Here is a 23,557-nt window from a genome sequence, read left to right as displayed (position 1 = left end):
AATCCAATCTACCCCAGTATTGTTCTCTTTTCATGCTGAGCATTTGGCTCTTGCAGTCTGCAAATGTATGTCCTTCAGTGCTGAACATGTTCTTGATTGATTTTATTCATAATTTCTTTTCCATTTCTCCTTTCCTTCTGTCTGGAGCTCCTGTTATTTGGATATTGAACCACCCGAACATATCCTTGAAATTGATCTTTTCTCTCCTGTTTTCCATCTTTGTCTTTTTATTCTGCTTTGTGGGAAATTTCTTCAACTTTGAATCTTTGTATTTAGTTTTCATTTCTACTATCATATTCTTGAGAACTCTTGAAATTTTTTTGAGTATTCTTTTCTTTATTCTATACCGGCAGTCCCATTAAGGAACTGGCTTGTTCCTTATTATTAACCTGCACTGTACAGGTGGACAATCAGCAGCGTAGAGGTTAAGCTGCCCAGGGTCTTTTAATGTGGCAGAACAAGGGCTTTAACCATTTGTACTCGATTCCAAAGCCCACTGTTCTTTCCATTACTTGAAAAAACCATAAAAGGGTGATCAATATTCCTGTGCTTTTCCCTAATTTAAGGGAAGGATGTAATTTATATTGAAAAAGTTCGAACAACTGTATTTCGAACATTTTACTAGAAGAGGTGACTATTAGGAGCATTAAATCTAAGTAGTCAATACTAAGACAAACTCAGGAAAACCATTAAACCATGGATTCAGTTATAGAGCTCTGGTTATAATGGTCTTTCATGGTAACAGTTTTAAACTCATATTATCTTTATCAACTACATTAATAACAGGGCTCTTACTGGGCTAGTAATGCAAAGTAAAAACACTAAAGCCAGTGTGCAAAAGGAACAACAGTGTTTAATAGATTAGCAGAAAATTTATATATGGTATGTTTAAATTTGAACTTTGCTCTTTTGGGGGGTAAGAATGCTGAAAGCCTCAATGAATTTAAGATATGACTTGTGAAGCTGAATCTTAGTGCATATATATATATATATTTAAAAGAATGATATTGATGTATTGAAGTATGTTACAATTACATTTATTAAGCAAATTATTTTTTGTTCTTTTTTAAGGATCAGGCTGCTGCTGATAATGCTGCATACGTTTTAAATTATTTTAAGACGTAAACCATCACGTGTTTTATTAAGGTTGAACAAGTTGTTAAAATTGCTGCAGGGTATCAAGCACCCCTAAGCTTTCCAGTACTATTTTAAACAAACATATATTGTAGAGAAAGCACCAAAGCAGTCAAGGCAGCAAAACTGTATTCACAGTGAAGTAAGCTAAACCTCAGTCCTTTTGTTTATTCCTCATTGTCCAAAGGAGTCACACTACTGAGTCAAGGAATTTTCCAGCTGCATTTTTGGAGTCACAATTGCAGGCTTGAATGATTGCCCTTGAGACCACAGCTTTTGCAGGCAGTCATGTACAAAACATTACATTAAAATAAAACTATATGATGTTTGTGATATTTTAATACCAAACTGAATGGTGGACGGAAATAAGAGATGAGAAGGAAAATCAAGCTCGAGGCTCACTCTTTCTCTAGAGTGTTAGTGTCTTTTAGTTTTATTGATGCATTAATTTTCATAAAGTGCAGTAACAAAATAAATAGGATGAAAAAAGCGTTGAGGATCTATATACAACTCTGAGATTAAGAAAAGTTACTGAGTATATTCTTGTCAGCCTTTTAACTCTGTGGAAGCTGTAACATACATTAAAAGCTCATTGATCCAGGTAAAATAATGATTTTTTTCCCCTTAGATCAATCTGGCATTTAGGAGTACATAATTACGCTATCTTATTCCATAAGACAAGGTTAAAGAGAAAATGTATGTGCTATAGACTAAATCCAGAGACCGTCAGGTGCTGAGCATTATTTCTGGCTTCAAAATAAGATGTATCTGTTTCATCATCTGGTTGAGGTATGAAAGGCATCGTTTGATGCTGGAGATTTTCCCAGTCCACATCGCTGAAGAGAGGATGATGTTTCAGCTCTTAGGAAAAATATCACACAGACAGAATATTATGACACCATTACCTAAGTAAGCACTGTTTTACAGGAATTATGAAGAGAATGTGTCACGTACATCTTGCCCTACTTTATTATGCCAATTTCATGGACTTTTGTTTAATGTTTGTCTCTCTATTCAACCACGTACTTCACGACGCCACACCCTGTGTCAATCTGTTTATCACTTGACATATGACAGATGCCTGGTCTGTATTTGTCAAATGAGTGAATGATTTGCCTTAACAGAAGCCTGTCTTTCTTACAGCCTGCATCTTATCACATAATCCCTGACTCAGTGAGAGATGAGAGGCTGGCCTACGTGCTGCTACCCTGTGCAGCTTCCGCACCACTGATCTTCCGCCCCATTTCTCATTCCAAGTCCTCGCCACCTGTTTATGTCTCTGCAGTCCTTAGCACTGTCTATTGCCCTGGATATCTTTGGCAAGAAGCTCATCCTCTGCTCCTGTTCTTCCTTCCCTGTGCTTCATCCTTACGCTTCATGGTGATTTCAAAATATACATGGATGACACATTCTCTTCCTGGTTCTTTGACTTCTTTAGTTTCACTGACTTGCATCTCCACACGCAACCATCTAGCACTACAGCCACATCCTGAATCTTGACTGCTTCCACCTCCACTTACTGCTCCCACAAAATCTCAACTTTGCTCAGCTTTTTAACTACATTTTCAGTACCTGTCATCTTTCCTATTTCTTCTACCTACTAAAATGAAAATATGCTCTTTTGACCACACTCTGCTATTTGGTTGCTAGGCATAACCTCCCCTCTCAACTATTTACTTTATAAGGCAACAATAAAGATGTTGGCAAAAATGAAGTGACAATTAAGGTAGTAAACAGTTAAAAAAGCCCATTCAAATTTAAGGAAAATATTGGGAGAAGAGGACACAGACAGGAAAGAATCATGTGTCTGTATTGGGGGTGATGTGTTAGGAAATTAATGTGTCTACAAGTAGCTTTCCCTAAACTAAAAGACTGGGAGGAAGAGGGATAAAATAGCAAAAATAATTCACATTTAGAGAATTTGTCTCTCAATTGTTCAAAATAATTAGCTGAGCATGGATTGCTTTAGTTACCTGTAGCAGTAACTCTTAAACTGGGATATCTGGATGTGATGTGGTGCTTTATGACCCTCTCATCATAACTATTTATTTACACTGAATCCACAAAGGAATTCTGACCTAGGTTAAGATTAACTAAACAAACAGCTGTTGAAGCAACTGTTTTTTAACTGAAGAATAGCCCGATCATCTAGTTCACTATGTAAACTGTTCATTAAACAAAAGAACAGAAATCTGAAGTCACTGGTAAGAATGCTTTTCTTCTGTCTCCACTTATTTTGAGCAAATTACAGTACATTATAGCCATTTTCTAAACAACAGTTTCTCAACTTGAGCACAATTGACATTTGGGACTGGATAATACTTTGTTGTGGGGACTGTCCTGTGCAGTGTAGGATGTTGAGCAGAATCCCTGGCCTCTACTAGATGCCCCCACAGCTGTGACAACGAGAGATGTCTCTAGACAAGGCCAAATGTCCTTTGGGGAGCAAAATTACCCTTGTTGAGATCTGCTGCCCTAAGTAATTATTTTATTTTATTTTATTTTTGTGAGGAAGATTGGCCCTGAGCTAACATCCATTGCCAATCTTCCTCTTTTGATTTGAGGAAGATTGTCACTGAGCTAACATCTGTGCCAGTTTTCCTCTATTTTATATGGGATGCCTCCACAGCTTGGCCTGACGAGCGTGGCTAGGTCCACCCCTGGGATCCAAACTGGTGAAGCCCAGGCTGCCAAAGCAGAGTGCACGAACTTAACTGCTATGCCACTGGGCTGGCCCCCAAGTAAATTTTAGAGCTGAGTTTTCAAATGTCTGTGCACTCGCTTTACACAGGTCTTTGCTCAAATTCCACTATTCACAGAGTCCTTCCTGCTCTATGAAAAGAAAATCTCCTGCCATCACTTGTATGGCTCACCCTGCTGTATCGTTGTTTCATAATGCTCACCGCTAGAGGGCACTGTGTTAGGGCTGTATTCGCTTACTTTCTGTCTTTCCACTAGAACCTAAGTTCTACCAGCATAGGGATGTCAGCCTGGTTCGTCCTGCACGTTCCTCCAGTGCCCGCAGCAACACTGCCTGGCACCTAGAAGTCACTCTATAGGATCTGTTAAATAAATACATAAACTGTTGATCTTACTAGAGAGAATACCTAGAAGCTGATGCAAATGACACATTACTAAAGCTCATTTTTCTAACTATACCCTACTTCACATGGAAATGCATTTTAGGACATAATGCTTATTTCTCTCCCTCTCTCTCTTTTTTTTTGCTGAGGAAGATTCACCCTGAGCTAACATCTATGCCAATCTTCCTCTATTTTATATGTGGGTCGCTGCCACAGCATGGCCACTGATGAGTGGTACAGGTCTGTGCCTGGGGAACTGAACCTGGGCCACCGAAGCAGAGCATTCTGAACTTAACCACTAGGCTGTGGGGTCTGCTCCATTTGTCTCTTTATATACCTTGTTACGAAAAAGATTTTAAGGCAGCTGCTAATGAGATTTACTAGACTCAAAACTGGAGATTAACATATCCCTTGCTCTGGAAAAAAAAAAATCACCGAATGGGTCACAATGTACCAAATTTGTCTTATTTGAGGCAACCCAGCACCTGATACATTTCTCAATAATGGTTTCAGAAATGAAGCAGAAGAAATTACAGAATAGAAAATTTTGATAAAAAACTTTTCCGGTACGTTGATGGTTAACTTTATTAGGCTTTGAAAAATGTAAGACACTGACAAGATAAGATTGTTTCAGGTATCGGCTTGAGATTAATAGAATTCAGTGAGTGAATAATAAAATTCAGTGAGTGAATATAGCAAACTGACCACATTAAATTTTAATGTGGAATAAGGACAAATACATCAATGCAAAACCAGAGAGCAGAAATAAATTTTTTTAAACCAATTTAGCAGTCAGATCATCTGTAGTATTGTACAAGAACTTGATATCATTATTAACATGCACCACCTGAAACAAACCAAGAGTAAAGAATTTATTAGCACAAAACCTTACCTTTCATTCCAGCTCTCTTTGTATCATCAATGGTTAAAAGTATTTCTACTGCACTTTGAGCATTATCAGATAACTTTTCTTCACCTTCAGGCCAAGGGATATCTACATATACAGATAAGCTTGTTAATCGTTGCTCAAGATAATAATATGCAGAGATAAATGAACTATCTTAGCAGAAAAAGAATCACCTCTTTTCAGAATATTCTGAAATACTTGTTGCGGTGTTTCATCATTGAAGGGGGGAATTCCTGTTAGAAACTCAAACAAGCAAACTCCAAGGGCCCACCAGTCCACTGCAGGACCTGGAATTTAAGAGGAAGTAGCTGAACTTGCAGGCATTTTGTGCAAATGCTTGATCAACTAAAACATTAGTACATGGGTGTTTGGGCACAATCGAGGCATTCAAGGCTTCCTTGTAGTTTCTTGAGGTGTAAAAACCCAAATTACCTTCATTTACACAATGTGGCAATTACTTTTCTTCTCTGTTTTCCAAGAAGTTTAGTTTAGCAATTAACACAGCTAGTTAAAGAAAAGTTAAAGCTATCTTTTGTCTCTTACTGTTAACCTCTGATATTCTGGATTCTTATTTGTTCTAAATCCTAAAACACAATCAAGGAATGCATTTAATCTAAAGATTATTCTCTAAAATACAATACTTCTCAATTTCAAATCTGGCAACAATAACATTCAGATGATTCTGTATCCCACTCGTCTCATAAAGATAAGAGATGAGGTGGCAACATTTAAACTAACCGAGGATAGCCTGGTAAGTGGGGGAAACCTGACAGAGGGTTTTAATGTGGCTTTATTCCTTTTAGGAACACAGAGGGACAAATTAGATGAACAAAAAATATTCACTTAAACTATGGCTTGAGGAGGTAAGTGGAGATAAGTCTTAATAAATAGGTCAAACTGATTTCTAAATAAAATCTCTATTGGAAGCATCATTTATATACAAAAATGTTTTAAACGATTATCTTAAACATGACCCTATAATCTGGTTTATAGTTTTGTTTAGTTCTGTCTATGAATAAAGTGTTTCCTAAGCAAAGGTTAATTTCAGTCTAAAAATGGTTAACTGTGATATACGTTTAGAAGAGGAATTCTAGTCTGTACTAAATTTGCCTGAAAATTACTCGTTAAAATCAATTTCACAAAATTCATTACTGTGGTTAAGCAACTGCCACCATTCCATTTTAAAACAAGTAGGAAAGCACTGTGGAATGTGCCATGAGGAATAATCGCATGCATTAGAGGGCCTTCTCATCACCCCAGGAGCACAGGATGCAGTCGACAAGCTTCTATTTCTACAGTAATCACTGTAAAAAGGTACAACCACCTCAGTTAGTAGAACTTTCAAGCAGCACTGAGAAAGATTTATTCCAACAAATTAGACAATATAACCAAGTAACAGAAAAGTAGGGGGAAATCAGGAAAAAAACATACATTTTTATTTATTTTACTTAGGTTAGAAATTAGGACCCTTTTCCCAGCTCAGCCAAAATGAACTCATGTCAAAAATGTACAGGATTTCCCCATGGATATGTTACACATATCCATATAGTTGAGTCAAAGTCTAATAAGATCACATATTGTGATAAATCTCAGCAATTATAACATATATTATTAGCCAGAGAAATAGGACAAATTTGTTTTCTACTACCGGCTTTCTAATTCAAAACATCCTTCTGTAATTTATAGAGATAAATTGGTCCTGTTATACCTTTCTAGTTTCTAATAATAATAGAATTAAATGGTTTAGAAAATTCAAGCTTTCTGTAGCAGCTGCTTTTAATATTTTTATCAAGCCTCTTTCCTCAGTTGCAATAAAAATGGCTGTATCTTCACACTCTGCTACTTTTAAAAGTTATTAAAAATGCCACCAGCGTACATTCGTTTTCACAGAGAAGAACAACTTCTCTGGATGTCTTCCTGCTCAGAAGACAGAGACAGCTCATTCGTGTATTTCTTAAGTGAGCTGAAAGGAAAAAAGATTTTTTAATGCGATGTGATCTAATTATACTTTGACTGTTCAGTTTAATGTGCTTTGCTATATTACTTTACAGAGAAACTCACTCACCCGAAGTCAGAAATCCTGCATGTAAGAAAACAGTAGTTAGGTACATTGTATTAAAATTATGAGTTCATCCTCATCTCATCCATTGAACTAGATACCAGGTATTGTGCCAGATATATGGGATACAAAGACTAATAAGAAAAAGGGCTTTGCAGGGCCAGCCCGGTGGCACAGCGGTTAAGTTTACGTGCTCGGCTTCGGTGGCCTGGGGTTTGCCAGTTCAGATCCCGGGTGTGGACCTACCCACCACTTGTCAAGCCATGCTGTGGTAGGAGAGAAAATAGAGGAAGATGGGCACAGATGTTAGCTCAGGGCCAATCTTCCTCAAAAAAAAAAAGAGAGCTTTGTCCAAGGAGAAAACAGCCTAGCTGGGAGACACAATACAGATAATTTTAACACGATGTTAAGAGAACTGAAACAAAAATATGCACAAGAAGCTATGGGAAACTCAGGCCAGAGTTTCTAAGTCCCTCTGCTGAGGGGGAAGACCACGGAGCGGGCCCCAGGAGTCTTAGCTGTGCCACAGCGTGATGTTTAGAAACAGAGAGGTCAATGCAGGAAGAAACAAAGAGCTGAAGTCACTGCCCCTGGGTCCTGGGATTCGGGGGAAGAGGTAGAAAGCAGGGAATTGTTGGGGCTTTTTAAAAATTATAAATTGCTTTGTACTATTTGTTGTTTTAAAAACTATGTATCCAATTACTTTTATAGAAAACACAAATTTAAAGATATATCACTAGACGGCTGCAGTAACGAGATGCCCCGCTACAACAGTGGCAGGAGCTCATAAAGTCAGTCTTTAAATTGGAAGCTTTCACCCTGTATCCTAAGTTCGTAAAATTGTAAATTATAACTTAGGAAATGGGCTAGCAAATCTGCGACTTAGCGAGCCAGGCACTGTACACAAATCAGTGACGTGCCCAGAGGAAGTCAGCCGCTTCGGCTCATAAGGAAGGGGAACATTAAGTGTGTCCACTTTCAACACTGTAGAGATCATTGACAACGGTTAGTGAGTGCTGCCAAGGAATTATCCCGGAGTGCGACGGAGAAGGGAAACTCAGACTCGAGTCTTAAGAAATTTTCTTAAGCTTTTGTAGTGGAGACAAACATAATAACTAATGATGACATAGGTAGAATGACATAAGTTTTAAACAGTTTCTAATAAAGTGATATTGGAGTTAATAACTAATCCCCTTAACTGACCCAGGATGCTTTATGGAAGAGATGACATTTCAAGTGGTGGTGACATGAGAAGCAATTTGACAGGAAGATGACTGGAACTGGCTTTTCTAAACGAAGGCAAAATACTTATGCAAAATAAGGAAAACTTGAAACTAAATGGTGTCTAAGAAGTGGAATAAGAACATAAAGCCTACAAAGAAATTCTTTGAGAGATGAGGCTAGAATGAGAGCTTCGAGCTACAAATGCCACGCCCAGAACTGTGGATTTTATGTTGCAGGTAGGAAGGAGCCACTGTAGTCTTTCCAAGAGAGAAGCAGTGTGAGTCACGTTATGTTTTAAGAGGGAAAATCCGGTGGCAATGATCACAGACAACAGAATGAAGTCGAGGAGACCAGAAAGAAAGCTATTAATGAAAGGGAAAGATGAGGTTCTTACACAGAATAGTGGCAGAGGTGAAAAGGTGAGAATACTGCAGAGACAGAATTAACCGGTGAAATGCCTGAATGCAGGGACAATGTCTGTGTCACTACAAAGATGGTGAAATTGAGATGGGGAGGAGAGGAAGAGCAAGCTGGACAACACACAGCATTTGAATGACCAGTAGAATACTGAACAGGTACTCTGGCCATGTGTCTGCTGCCTAAAGAAAGTCAGGATTAGAGATGGGTATTTGGGGAACATCAACATAGATGTGACGGCTGAAGTCATGGATGGGAGTGATAAGATTAACAGGGAGCAGGTCTAGGGAAAAAAGAGGAAAGGGCAGAATCTTGAAGAACTTCCATATCTTTGGAAGAGCGAAGGAAAGAACTGAGGGGTAGCAATAGAGGTAAGAGGAATGAGACTGAGGAAAGGCTGGTAGATTTGACAATAATGACATAACTGGTTATTTAATAAAAAAGTTTCAGTTAAATGGTAGGGATAACAATCCAATTGCCAGAGCAGAAACAATCAGGCAAAGAAAAGAGGCAACCTTTGAGAATACGTGGTAAGGCGAAGACAAGGGTGGAAACTTATTTTCAGGCCAAGGAGAAAAGTCAGCAAAGACATAAAAATAGAAGGAGGTGTGTGTGGTGTGTGGGGGGGTGGGGGGTGGCAGGGTGGGGAAGAGGAGACAGATGATCATCAAAGGAGCCCAAAGAAAAGGGAAATCATTAACAGCAACATGTAGAAGGGGTTCACGTTATGGGCTGAATTATGTCCCCCTGAACAAAGATACGGTGAGGTCCTAACCCTTGAGGTCTCTTGAATGTGACATTTGGAAGTCAGGTCCTTGCAGTTGTAATTAGTTAGGTTAAGATGAGGTTATACTGGAGTAGGGTAGGACCCCTAGTCCAACATGACTGGTATCCTCATAAGCACACAGCCATGTGACCACAGAGACACAGGGAGAACACTATACGAAGAGGAAGGATCGGAGTGAGGTGTCTGCAAGCCAAGACCAGACTGCCAGCATCCCACTGGAAGCTGCGAAGAGGCAAGGAACGGTGCCCCTACAGGTTTCAGAGGGAGCACGGTCCTGTCCACACCTTGATTTCAGACGTCCAGCTTCCAAACCTCAGCAATACATTTCCGTTGTTTTGAACCACCCAGTTTGTGGTACGTTGTTACAGCAGCCCTAGCAAATTGATGCAGTTCATTTCAGAATGTAGGAAGGGAAAACACTTCAGAGAGCAAAAGGGAAAAAAAAAGGAGACGGGTGAAAACGCCATCCTTTTACTCCTCTGTTGCACTGTGAAGGCTTGTTTCTGGCCTGACCCTTCTGGTGAGGAAATAAGTGACGGTAAGCTCTGAACCGAACTAGGCTTCTGCAGACTGAACAGAAGTGTAGGCCCAGCTTTGCATTCCTGAGCCCAAACTAGAACAGACCTGAGGAGGCAGAACAAAGATAACAGAGGGGGTGGAGGTGGGGCTTGTCTGGATCACTGAGAATGAACCAGAAGGCAAAGAACAGATGGCTGCATGTCTTCTTTTCCTACAATAAATGCATATAGATGAGAAAAGAGTATTGGATGAGTTCATTTCTTTTACTTTAGGTAATCTAAGTACCAAAGAAATTTAAAACAATTTACCGCGGAAGAAAATGTAGTGATAGATAACACTTCAAAAACTCCAGATATGTATGCCTTACCGTGGGCCCTGCCTAACAACAGCTCAGGTGCGAGGTAGTCTGGGGTTCCAAGAATTCGCCCATCATCTACTGGGGCTGCCCCTCTTCTCACACTCTTTGGAGTTCGGAATGGAGTTCCTGACTTGATGTGATTTGGGGTCTGCTGATTTACAAAGAGTTTAAGAGACAATAAGTATCTTAATTCCTTTTACAGTGAACAGAAATGCTAAAACAAAAGCTAGGCTGCTGGGCATAAAAGACATACAGAAGTTCTTGATCAGTTTTGAAAATGGCCTCATAACTAATGATGACTATGAGAAGTCCTGATATTCAGTGAAATTCAATAGCTTAGATAACAACAATTCTTTCAGTAAGATCTGGATATACCAGAAAAAATGAAAAAATCCACAAGAAAAACTTCTTGATGGCATGGATTAATACAAGCTCAAGAACCGTCACTGAGGGAGGCTGTCACTGACAAATGATTGAACTATTGGGACAATACCTAAGACAGAACTAAATATAAATAACCTCTTGTGCCGACTGGCATTCGAGTGTTTAAGATATTCTCGTCTCACACGACTCTGCGAGACCAGCAGGACGGGTATCTTTATGTTTTTCAGACTGACAGGACAGAGGCTCGGAGGCTGAGCGCCTTCTGAGTCACTTAGTGACGTCTGAATAGAGAACCCAGGTCTTGTATAACCCTAAATCAAGCGTTTACACTTTCTATATTAGGGTGTCTCTCCAAAGAAAGAAAAAAATGAAACTTTGAGTTCATAAAGGTTTGGAAAATAAAAACAAAATAAGATTTGAAATATATATTTTTCAACTTTTTTCGGTAAAGAAAAGAGATCATCTAAATATGTCCTTAGAAGGCAGGAAGGTGGCATGGACTTTAATTTTGTATCTCACAGGGTTGCCATGATCAAGTGAAAATATGTGACTGTAAATATGTAAACATGATTGAAAATGTGTGGAAGTATATAGAGCAACACCAATGAAGGAGGTATTGGAGTTCAGAATAATCAACATTACTACCAGCTTTGCCTTCCTGCATTAAAACCTCCAACGATGCACAGGTTCCCGACAAGCAGAACAAAACTATATGATTTATATCATATCGTCTAGCTGAGAGACCAAGTAGTTCTGGCCTTAACAGTTTATTTTTCCAAAATCTAAAGAACAAAGTGTTAGAAATTATCACATACCTCATACGGCATATGGGATCTTCTTTTTTGAGTGGGAGTGACAGCCATGGGATATGAACCACTATAAGCGCACGAAATATCCATTGCATCTAAAGAAGTAATGCTCATTTTGGATGGTTCTGAGTTATTGGATGCATTAATATGACTGTTAAAGCTTCGAAAAGCTACAGCATTTCTTTTGGAGAAGGTTGATGTTTTCAACACCTCCAAAGAGGGAGCTAACATGTTCTGGTTATGGTCTTGGACAGCAGGATTCTCATCGCCTTTGGGCAAGGTATTTTCTTGGCAGCTGGGTGATACAGTAAGCAGGTCTTCAATATTTGATTCTTCCAAAAAGGATTTTTTGATGCTTTTATCTGGATCTAAGGACTGCCTTTCTAATGGACTTTCCATTATAGAAAGTCCAGGAAAAGATGAATCAGAGTCCATACAAATACTTTTAGAAGCTCTATCATCATCAGAACATAGAAAACTAGAACTTAAGTAGTCTTTCTTGTTATTCTTGTCACAATCTTCATCCAGTTCACACATGAGGTTTTTTGCTATCATCGGGATAGGTGATGTTTCTGGTGTTTGTTGTTTATCAGTAAGAGAACTGACCACGTTCTCCTTATTAGCACCGTCATTTTGCTGACTTCTATCTACTGACAGCTTAAGGTCCTGGACTTCAGCTGTTAAGCCTGTACTTTGATTTGTACAACAATCTCTCGTTTCATTACTATGCCTATACTCTATACAACTTTTTTTATTCTGTATAATTTCCTGACAAGGACTGGAGTCAACCAACTCAAAATTTCTTTTAAAACTTCTTTTCCCAAGGTGCTCTTCAGTCATACCACCAGAATCCACAGCGCACTGATTTGACTGATGTAAACCAGACCGTCTTGTGTCAGTGGCCATATTAATATTATTTATATCCAGTTCTCTTGCTTCCCAAGAAACTTCCCCAGAGAAGCATTTTTTACCAAGGTTTACACAAGAGCTTCCAGTGGCAGGAATGACCCCGCTGTTATGAATGGGAGAAAGGGCTAACTCAAGATCCTTGTTATTGCAACTTTTGGTCTCGATGGCATTTGTAGACTTTGTACATAAGGGCTTTTCAATTGTATTCCAGCTCATCATTGCAGAGCCCAGTGCTTCGTCACTTTCCTAAGAGAGGGGAAAAAAACCCTTTTTTTTTTAGTTATACAAAGCTGAGACCCTTTAACCTTTTAAACCTCTGTCCACTTAGGTAGGATAAATGAGCCCAGAAACTACTATGCTCCCTATTCCCACTTTCCAATGGAACAAAAGAACAATGATGACAGAGAATCAAAAAGCAATATAAACAATTATAGTATATGTTTATATACATTGAGTGAAACACTGGTCTAAAATGTAAATCAACTATTCTATAATACGTATTTGATAGTGTATTACATGTTATTTAAATAAGACAAATAACATTCAACATATTCAGGGAAAACTGGGGGTAATGCTACATATGTAGATATCTGCTATGCAACAGGGGTATGGACAATTCTATTTTGAATTGCAAAATGCACAAGGCTTGAAATATAGTTAATGGAAAGTTATAGACAACAAAAATATTGCTGAAGTAATCGTCTATCACTTCACACAAGTATAATAAAACCAAACTGATGAGGAATGAAGCTAAACTAATGGTAATTTATAATTAAAAACCAAAAATAACAAGAATTAAAATCCATTGTCCACAAGATGAACTGAGGATGCATTGATAACAAAATGCTTTTCTTGAAAACTGTTTGAATGCTAACTATCTGCAGGTGCTCATGTGATCAGAGCATTGTACATAACATCACAACTTGGTGCATGGTAATCAGGAATTTTACAAGATGAGTCAATTAGAGTGAATCTTCAGTAAATGCTAATAGTGACTATTTTTGATATGTGAAAAAATCAAACTTTATCAACTTACTTAGTAATAGTAAGGGGTGCTTAGTCATGAACAAAAAGAAAATTCCTAAGTCACAACTCACTGATCTGCAAGCACAGAAAACTGTGCCTTTGGGAGTTAGCATAAGGTTTATCAGGGGTCCCTTGTGGTCCACTGTCACTCCTCTCATCATACTTGAGAAGCACTACTACAGTCCAATCATTGCATTCCTCAGGGGTGCAGAAGTGGGAGGGAGACGGTAAAGCTGTGTATAGTTTGCAATATTATACAATATGCTTTCTTGATGAAAATCAAAGTGAAATAATAGGACTAGGAGTGCAATGCCGGTTTATCCTGCAGTATATATTGCCCATAGAGCAGCCTACAAGGAGAAGAGGAAAAAGACTGAGAAACCCTGCCTGAACTGAACAATAATGTGACCTTACTCCTAAAATACAAATATCCAACAACGGTGAAGAAAATCATATTACTAACAATAAGAGCAAATACAATCCAAACTATTTTATCAAAATGAAAGTTTATTCTTTGTGCATTACCATATTCTAATCTAACATTATTTTATCAGCATTCTCTGAAAGTTTACTATAATGTAAAATTTTAGTTCCTCTCAGTTTTAATATTTATTAGCTTCTGTAGCTTTTTTAAAAGGCAAAAACAGAATATATACATTAAATAATTTTAGGTAAACCCATTCACTTAGCAAGCAATCTTCCTAGACTAGATACTTTTAAAGGTACACTTACATTACCTTTGAGGTCTAAAAGTTATTTCTGATCCAGAAGAGTTACCATTTCATTAAATGAGAAACTGGCAGAAAACAGTATAGAAGGAGGTAGTATAAATTTTAAAATAAGATATAGGTAAAAAACACTCAACAAGCTAATGTCTGTGTCATGGCAGGGAATTAAAAACAAATGTCCATCTAGATGCCTAGAAGCCAAATGTTTACCATCAATTTACTGCAAAAATTAAAAAATTTGGAATCTCATTATATATCAAGCAAGAATAATTTCACTCTTGAATGAGAAATAAAATATTTCAAAAGAATTTGACAGAATATACAGGAAAATGAAGAACATCTTGACTGCCATTCGTGTAACAGTTTCATTTCCTTACAGAATATATATGAAAAGGTATAAAGTGTTTCTGTCATTAATTTGACATAGTAATTGGTTTTAATGAAGAAAACTTTCACTCTCACCTGGCAATCCTTTTCCCACCTGGGACTGCTGTGGCATTCAGACTCCACACTGGACGCGAAGGTGTGGGACTGACTGCTGGCACTGGACGTGGCCAGCCTCTTCCTAGACTGGAGGAGATTCGAAGTCAGACACTTCACGGGCATCCCGGGGTTGGAGGCAACTGTTTCAAGGCCTGTAGGCGGCAGAAAATATCGAGGCTTATGTCACATCTTTCTTAGTTCCTCACTGAACCTGAATCTTTACAGATAGTTAGGCGAAGTATTAAGTATTGCATCTGAGAACTATTTCTGTGTATGTTTTTTTCCCTATGTAAACATTATCCAATCCACAAGGAGGGCGTCAGCTGTTTTGGCATACAAGTACTGCTGTGAAAGTTAAAAAAAACCCACAACTCTCAACATTTGTAAAGCAAAAACCAGGACAAGGGAACTAATTAATAATTAGGAGGAAATCCATTTTGAATATCTTTTATTCAATTTGAAACTCTTCTTGATAAAGGAGCATTATTGATGTGCTATATCCAGATGTGATGTAAGGTTGGAATGTGACTAAATTTACTGAGTTCAATTTGTATTTAATCAAAACTACAGCTTTATTTTAATATTGAGGTTTACATGCGTACAAGTGTGAATTATACACACCCATAAGGGATTTTTTTAATACTATTGAGTAAAGCAAATGAGTGAACTGGCTAAGAGCCAGTCAGTACAAGAAAGCAGCATCATCTACATGATACATTTTCCTTTATCATAAAAATAAATGATGCTAAATATTGTTTCTCCTGAACTTAAAACACAACAATCATACTTTTACTAAAGATCATAATATGTGCATAGAAAGAGTTTGTACATATATAAAAAGATATGTATATTTTTTTCTCTTTCCCAAAAAGGGTGAACATAACTTTAATCCCAAGTAAATTCTTAGTCTTACAGTTTTTTAATTTAATAAATCTTAGAACTTTAAAACTGGAAGGGGAATTTCAAAGTCCATCTAAAACAACTTTCTTTCTTTCTTTTTTGCTGAGGAAGATTTGCCCTGAGCTAACACCCACTGCCAATCTTCCTTTTTTTGTACATGAGCTGCCGTCACAGCATGGCCACTAGCAGACGAGCGGTGTAGGTCTGTACCCAGGAACTGAACCTGGGCAGCCAAAGCAGAGTGTGCCAAACTTAATCACTAGACCACTAGGGCTGGCCCTAAACCAACTTTCTTTTTGGTACACAAATCCTCTCAATGGAATTCCTGAAACTCACTGGCCACTTGACTAAATTGCTCAGCTGCCTTTTCCCAGTAATATGGGAACTTGTGTCTAATCTAATGCCATGTGATGCTGTATATTTGCTAATGAGTTCTTTCTGAATCACTGATATGATCAGACCATGCCCTACTTTGGACTTTTGATGGCTCCCCTTTCTCTACACTTAAATTCAAGCTCCCTGTCATGACACTTGATCTTTCTCCATCTACCTGCTAGGCTGCCTCTTCTATTGCACGTGCTTCCCAGCCTCACATAACACGTTTAGTCCCTACGTCTGAAGATGGAATATACTTTCATGTGTCCATGCCTTTGCTTATGCCTCTATCTGAAACGCCCTTTTCCAATATACTTGGAGCTGTTAAATTCCTCCTTCTCTTTCTAGGCCCAGCTTGGCTGTTGCCATATCTTTATTTAGAACCATTCCTGATTTTTCCATTTAGCATTTATCACTTTGTATCATAGTATCCCTTGTAAAAATTTGGCTTCAAGTTTCGATTGGATCTTTATTTTATAGGATTCTTGTTCTTCTCCCTTCATACCTGTAATCAGCACAAAATTACAAGCTCTTCTGAGGCAAGAACCTCTCTTAATCATTTTCATATTCACTCAAGCGACCAGCACTGTGCCCTGCACCCATCTAGTTCTGACTAGACTAAAAAATGACCGAGGTGATACAATAAGGCTATACATAACATCTGCATATTCCATATTTTAACAGTTTTCTCTTTATCACAGCTATATATATTTTTTCAGTCATTTTGATTTTCACAGAAGTGATTTTGGCAGAAGAAACAAGACTCATTGAATTAGGAGGAAAGGGTCAGTGGATAGACATTGTATCTGCAATCTCTACTTGACTTACCCACTAATAGTTTAACTAAACATTTTCAAATATTGGTTTTCTCATTTGTAAAAGGGATCTATCTATCTATCTATAGATAGATATCTCCTAAATATGTATAGATTTGAGGACCAAATTCAAAATGAGGTAACATCTCTGATAACTAACACCAATTATTCTTTACAGCATCATTATTCACATTCCCAAGAGGAAGAACCTGAGTGCAGAGAACGAATTTGTCCGCTGCTGTTAACTGATAAAGGGTGAAGTGAAGCACTACACGAATCTTCCACTCACTCTCCTCCTCTACTTCGTTTCTGTCTTTTATTGTGTGCTAATTTAAAAAACCGTATCTTTACTTCAACTATTTTCTTTGAAAATCTTTTGGAAGTAATTTTATAAAGATACACAATATTATGGGTACTACATCTTCTCTATATAAGAATTCCATAGAAAAATATAGTGTATTTTGACATATACTACCAGAATAGTGAAATTTACCCAATGATCATTCCAATATTATAGCTAATTGGAGAATGTCTCCTTAGTTAGGCATTTTATTCTGTTGACTTCAAGATCTGCAACAACTCCAGTCAGAATGGCACTCACGTGATGAAATATAGGAACGCCATAGACTGTTCAAATAGCTGCATTTCAAAATTATTAACTTGATATTAGAGATTTAAAAATTCAAAAACATTTTGTTCCTGAAGAGACACACTTAATGGAATAAGCTACCTTTTCTTTTATACTCACATGATTTTAATAGTTTGCTAGAATAAGGAGTAGTGTCCTTTTGATCTATCGACATAGGACAAGTCAGTCCTTGAGAAAGCTGCAATGTTTCAGATACATGGGTTGAAAAAATATTTGCAGAGTCTTGATTTTTTTCTGCAACTGGTGTGTACTATTAAAAAGAGAAAGACAAACACAAACGCTAAGATTTACCTTCACAAAAATACCACCTAAGTGCACAGAGTGCTATACCACCTGAGTAGATAAACTGTTAAAGTAACTCAACATGCTTGACATGTAAATTTATTTTGTTCATTTATTGAAAAAGAAAAGAATTTTAAGTTTTAAGTGGCAGTCATGAAAGGGCATGTCATGTGAGTCTTTCCTTATCAAGTACTTACAAATCCCAAAGAGCTGATGAGAGATAATACTTGTCCTGGGGTTCTTGAATAATCTTGTCTAGGTTTAGCCATTGATGGTGTTGTAAGGATATCCATCATATTGATATCTATGTACGAAAGAAAAGTATATGAAATTCTTTAAAAACTCCAACAGTCATTGACTAAGTCAATAATGATCTATTCTGAACTTGGCCCCTCTTTCCACATTATCTACAAAATTAGCTTGTGTAAGACGAATATACCGAGGGAAGCCACCATGCCACAGAGTAAACAAATACAACCAAGCAGACAGAGAATGACAAATACTGTATGATCTCTCTCATATATGGACTCTAAAAAACAAAACAAAGCAAAACAAAGCCAAGCTCATAGATACAAAGAACAGATTGGTGGTTGCCAGAGGTGAGGGTGGACAGTGGGAAATGGGTGAAAAGGGTCAAAAAGTAAAAAAGTTAAAATTAAAAAAAAATTTCCCTATAAAAAAAAAGCAATGATTGAAATCATTAAAGTTTGATAGAACTGAGTCTTGCTCTGGAATGAATAGAACACAGTATAATGACCCAAAGTCTTAGCTTTTTATGGAGTACTCAGTCACTAAACAAGACTGTTATCTGACTGGCAACAAGATAATTCTCGGCAAATCAAATATCAGAAAAGGAGGTGGTAAGAAAAACTAAGAAAGGAATCAAGATATTAGGCACAGAAATTAAACTTCAATATCTGAATCTATTTAAGAAATTAATACAAATTATAGGCCCCTCATGTTAATTAACTTGTGCAAGTGTAGGTCAAGATAGAAACTGACACAGATTTTTATCAGGTTTCAGTGCATAACATTGTCAAATAATTCAACAATAGTAATATCATACTATTGTCGTCAGATATCAAAAATGGTAAGAGAAGTGTAGTACTTTGTATGTGGTATAAGACTTTCACCTTATAAGAGTACCTTTTAAAGGCAGACTGAAAGTTTGAATGTAACAAATTTCATTTATACCTACCTCACATTGATGAAGCAATAAGGACCAATAGGATACAGTAAACATCTTAGAGAATATTTTACAATTTAAATGTTAAAAAATACTATGGCAATGATTCCTTGGATTTGACTCCAAAAGCACAGGCAAAAAGCAAAAATAGACAAATGGGACTATATCAAACTTAAAAACTTGTGCACATCAAAAGAAACAATCAACAGAATGAAAAGATGACCTACAGAACGGGAGAAAATATTGGCAAGTGGTTTATCTGATAAGGTGTTAATATACAGACTATATAAAGAACCACAATTCAACAACAACAAAAACCAGATAATCTAATTAAAAAGGACTTGGATAGACATTTCTCCAAAGAAGATATACAAATGACCAACATGCTTATGAAAAGATGCTCAATATTAGTAATCAATAGAAAAATGCAAATCAAAACTACAATGAAATATTACCTTACATCCATTAGGATGGCCACTATCAAAAAACAGAAAATAAGAAGTGTTGGCAAGGATGTAGAGAAATTGGAACCCTCGTGCATTGCTGGTAGGAATGTGAGATAGTGTAGCCACTACGGAAAAAACAAGGAAGTTTCCTCAAAAAATTAAAAACAGAATTACTGTATGATCTAGCAATTCCACTGCGAGGTGGAATTGAAAGCAGGGTTTCTTAGAGAGATTTACACACTCATGTTCATTGCAGCATCATTCACAATAGCCAAGAAGTATAAGCAACCCAAATGTCTATTGACAGGTGAATGGATAAAGAAAATGTTGCATGTATACATAATAGAATATTATTTGGCCTTAAAAAAGTAGGAAATCTTGTCATATGCTACAATATGGATGAATCTTGAGGACATTATGCTAAGGATATGTCAGTCACAGAAAGACAAATATTGTATGATTCTACTTATATGAAGTATCTAAAGTAATCAAGCTCACAGACACAGAAAGTAGCATTGTGGTTGCCAGGGCTAGGGGGAGGGAAAGATGGGATACAGAGATTCAGTTGCACATGGTGAAAAAGTTCTAGAGACCTGTTGCACAGCAATGTGAATGTGGTTAATACTAGTGAACTGTACACTTAAAAATGCTCAAGAAGGTAAATTTTATGAGTTTTTTATGACTCATAGAAAGTTATGAGTTTTTACCAGAATCAAAGAAGAAAGAAAGAAAGAAACCAAATTCAGAAAGAGCTGTATGCTCAAAGATGTTTATCATAATATTATTTATATTAACCTAAGTGTACAATTTTTGAGAGTCATCTCTAAACTTAATCATGAGATATGAAAAAAATAAAAACTATTAAACTGTTATAAAAATAACTTAAATTCATCAATAATATCACCCTAATACAAAATGTTTCTCATTTGTGATTTTTTCCAATATCTTATCTGGAGATAGATTTGCCTCACAATTAAAAAATGTTTCAATTTTAGGGTCTGGCCTGGTGGCATAGTGGTTAAATTTGCATGCTCTGCTTTGGTGGCCCTGGGTTCGTAGGTTTGGATCCCAGGCGCAGACCTACCACCACTCATCAAACCATGCTGCGGCAGCATCTCACATAAAATAGAGGAAGATTGGCACAGATGTTAACTCAGCGATAATCTTCCTCAAGCAAAAAGAAGAGGAGTGGCAACAGATGTTAGCTCAGGGCCAATCTTCCTCACCAAAAAAGAAAAAAACCCCACAAAAACAAAAAAACCACAGTTTAGATTTTAGAAAGGTTATGTGATAAATAGTATGGAACATCTCTAGTAGCATCTCATCCAGCAACCTGTACTCAAATATTATTACAGCTGTGGAAAGTATGAGTAGTTACGTGAAGTAGGATTAATAAAAACTATAAACAGCACACATCAGCTCAGGTCAGATTTTACCAAACATATGAAAAACCTTTAGGTATTCAAAACTTTCTGAAACTTGTATTCATTTTCAAATAATTATAATCCCATGGTTTATAACTTATAAGCCAAATTTTGGGTTCTACTGTTCATTTATTTCCATCCTCTACCATTTTAATAGATAATACAATATGCTACCAAGTCACTAAGCTATCATTTACCCATGTTTCTATGACAAACACAACTAATTTCTAATTTCTCCCTATTAGAAACAATGCTGCTACAAATAATTTTATTCATATATTTTGTTCTTTTGAACCATTCCTTTAGAATAAATTCCAAGACACAAGTCACTAAGTCAAAGAGAATTAAAACCTTTTGTTTGTTAAATACATCGGTAGATTTTGTTTGGAAAGCACTGTGCTAATTTACAGAGTCCCCAGAAAAACTGACCATGCTTTTTGCAGTCTCATCAATACTGGATCTTTGTTCTCTCTCTTTTTTTGGCTAGCTTAGTAGTGTAAAAATGATTCATATATTATTTTTTAAATTAGCATTTCTTTCATTACTACTAGTGAAATTAACATACTTCCATATATATGTATGTGTGAAGTATGTGTACATTTTCTTTGCCCCTTATTTATCAAGGTCTTGGTGGTGGTCACGTACATTTGAATAAGTGCTTTAGGTATTAATTGTTTATCAAATTATAGTTATTTTAGTTATTTTACTGAGTTTAATTGGTCAGAACAAGTTTCAGTAGGGAAAAAAAGCCAGAAGAATGGAAATTGTGAGTTCTTTGAAGATCCAAAGATCTTCAAGGATCTTTGAGGATTTAAGAATAATTATTCCCATTTTTCATCTTTAATGGAAAGAAAATACCATTATACCTTTCTAGTCTATTTTGGAACACAGGATCATCAAATTTTCTTCATTATAAACTAACAAAAAAACCGGTATAAGTTAATGAAATGTAGTCTCTAAAATTTGTTGGATATTTAAAAAGGCACTTACCCATTATTTTTCTTACCTCTATTCAAAGTAACTTTGGAAAGGCCAAAATCTGTTAGTTTAATATGACCTTCATTGGAAATAAGCATATTGTCTGGTTTCAAATCCCTGCACATACAAAGACAAATAGCTGATAACCAAAAAAGAGCTAGTGTTGATGTTAGAATTACCAGGGAAAAAACCCAGAAAGTTACAGAAGAATCAAATCCTATTTATTTTCTGTAAAATAAGGCACTCATTGGTGGCTATGAAGTGCAGAAAACAACTCTCAAGAGAAAACCATCTTTTATATATAGAATTTACAAGAAAGTTAATTGGTTTAATGCTAGATTATCTTTGACATTATTTATTAGATATTCCATTAAAATAAATAAACCTCATTACATAAAATAAATCTCAAGCCAGGTCAAATCATATTTCCCTTTTACAAGTAGGGTAAGGTTAAGACTTTAATAGAGAAGATCCCCTTAACCTGACTTTCTTTGCACAGAGCAAAATGTTGTAAATCAGCTGGGATTATACAATTCAGCACTTTTGTATGATGGTAAAAGAGTAGGAAAAAAATTCAATATTCTTCACAATAAAATGGTATACCCATGGTCAAAGCAACATATTCAAAACACACAGGGAGACAAAAGAAGAGTTGATGGAATTTCTAAACTCACACAAGCTACTACTAAATTTTGGATAACCTGGATATGTGGGCAAGTGGTTACGGAAATATTTAAGACTCAAATATTTAATACATAATTTGATTATTTATATTTTTAAGTAATAGTTTTCAGAAAAGTCAGTCTTTACCTGTGGATGATTCTATGTCTGTGAAGATAGTCTAGAGCCAATGCTACTTCAGAAATATATTTCACAGCCATCTCTTCATCAAAATAACCATATATATGTAGGAGAGACTTGACATCTCCACCAATAAGATATTCCATTACCTATCAAAAAATACAAATGGTGCAAAATAAACTAATACGATTACTTTAAAAATACACTATTTGAGCATTACAGTTAAACATTTTTAGCATGGTTCTGTAACAGGCACGTTTTCTTGGTATCATTCAGTACACATTAATACCTGGTTTGCTCATGTTGCCATATAGTTTTTTAAGTTTAAATTAAACTGCTTAGTCTGAACAAACATGCAGACTTACAGAAACAGTGTAAGAATAATGGAATGATTTCCCATATAATCTTCAGTAGATTCACCGATTGTTAGCATTTTGCCACATTTGCTTTCCTCTCCACAAATATGAACAAAAAATAAATAATATTTGTTAATCGTTAGCATAATTGTTACATAATAACATAACACAGTTATTAAAATCATTAATATAAATATCTTATACACATGCATTTCTGTTCAGACTACACAGTGTAATTTAAAAAATAGGCCAACATTGGTAACTGGTATTGTATAACTTTCAAATTTTTGCTGAGTAATTTGAGAATAAAGTTGGAGAGATCATGACCTATCATCACTAAATTCTTCATCATGTGTTGCCTAACAAGGACATTCTTACATAACTACAGCATAATAAAACTCAAGGATTTTAAAGCAAATATCACATTACCATCTAAAGTACAGTCCACATTCCGATTTCTCTGAAAATCTCAGTATTGTCCCTGATAGCATCCCTACTCATTCCCCACGCATGGATCA

At 36.5% G+C, this 23,557-nt stretch overlaps 1 protein-coding gene across 6 annotated transcripts in view; it reads right to left on the bottom strand.

Moving 5' to 3' along the window:
- Positions 1-1,544: 1,544 nt before the first annotated feature.
- MASTL (microtubule associated serine/threonine kinase like) overlaps positions 1,545-23,557 on the bottom strand; it is a 32,377-nt gene continuing 10,364 nt past the window's right edge. Inside the window, exons 3-13 of one of the 6 annotated variants that reach the window (XM_008535173.2) lie at positions 22,693-22,832; positions 21,911-21,999; positions 18,046-18,152; positions 17,666-17,816; positions 14,807-14,979; positions 11,688-12,836; positions 10,498-10,639; positions 7,190-7,204; positions 5,298-5,411; positions 5,110-5,211; positions 1,545-1,995 (exon numbers count right to left, since the gene is read on the bottom strand). In XM_008535173.2, coding sequence (XP_008533395.1) covers positions 1,838-1,995; positions 5,110-5,211; positions 5,298-5,411; positions 7,190-7,204; positions 10,498-10,639; positions 11,688-12,836; positions 14,807-14,979; positions 17,666-17,816; positions 18,046-18,152; positions 21,911-21,999; positions 22,693-22,832 — 2,340 coding nt within the window. In that variant the 3' untranslated portion in view covers positions 1,545-1,837. The remainder of the gene's footprint in view (positions 1,996-5,109; positions 5,212-5,297; positions 5,412-7,189; positions 7,205-10,497; positions 10,640-11,687; positions 12,837-14,806; positions 14,980-17,665; positions 17,817-18,045; positions 18,153-21,910; positions 22,000-22,692; positions 22,833-23,557) is intronic. The other 5 variants (XM_008535174.2, XM_008535175.2, XM_008535176.2 and 2 more) reach the window with 5 other exon arrangements.

This window comes from Equus przewalskii, chromosome 30 (genome assembly GCF_037783145.1).
Source record: "Equus przewalskii isolate Varuska chromosome 30, EquPr2, whole genome shotgun sequence".
NCBI classification, from domain to species: domain Eukaryota; kingdom Metazoa; phylum Chordata; class Mammalia; order Perissodactyla; family Equidae; genus Equus; species Equus przewalskii.
The sequence above is the reverse complement of the archived record's forward strand: the minus strand, read 5'-3'. Positions and strand labels throughout refer to the sequence as shown.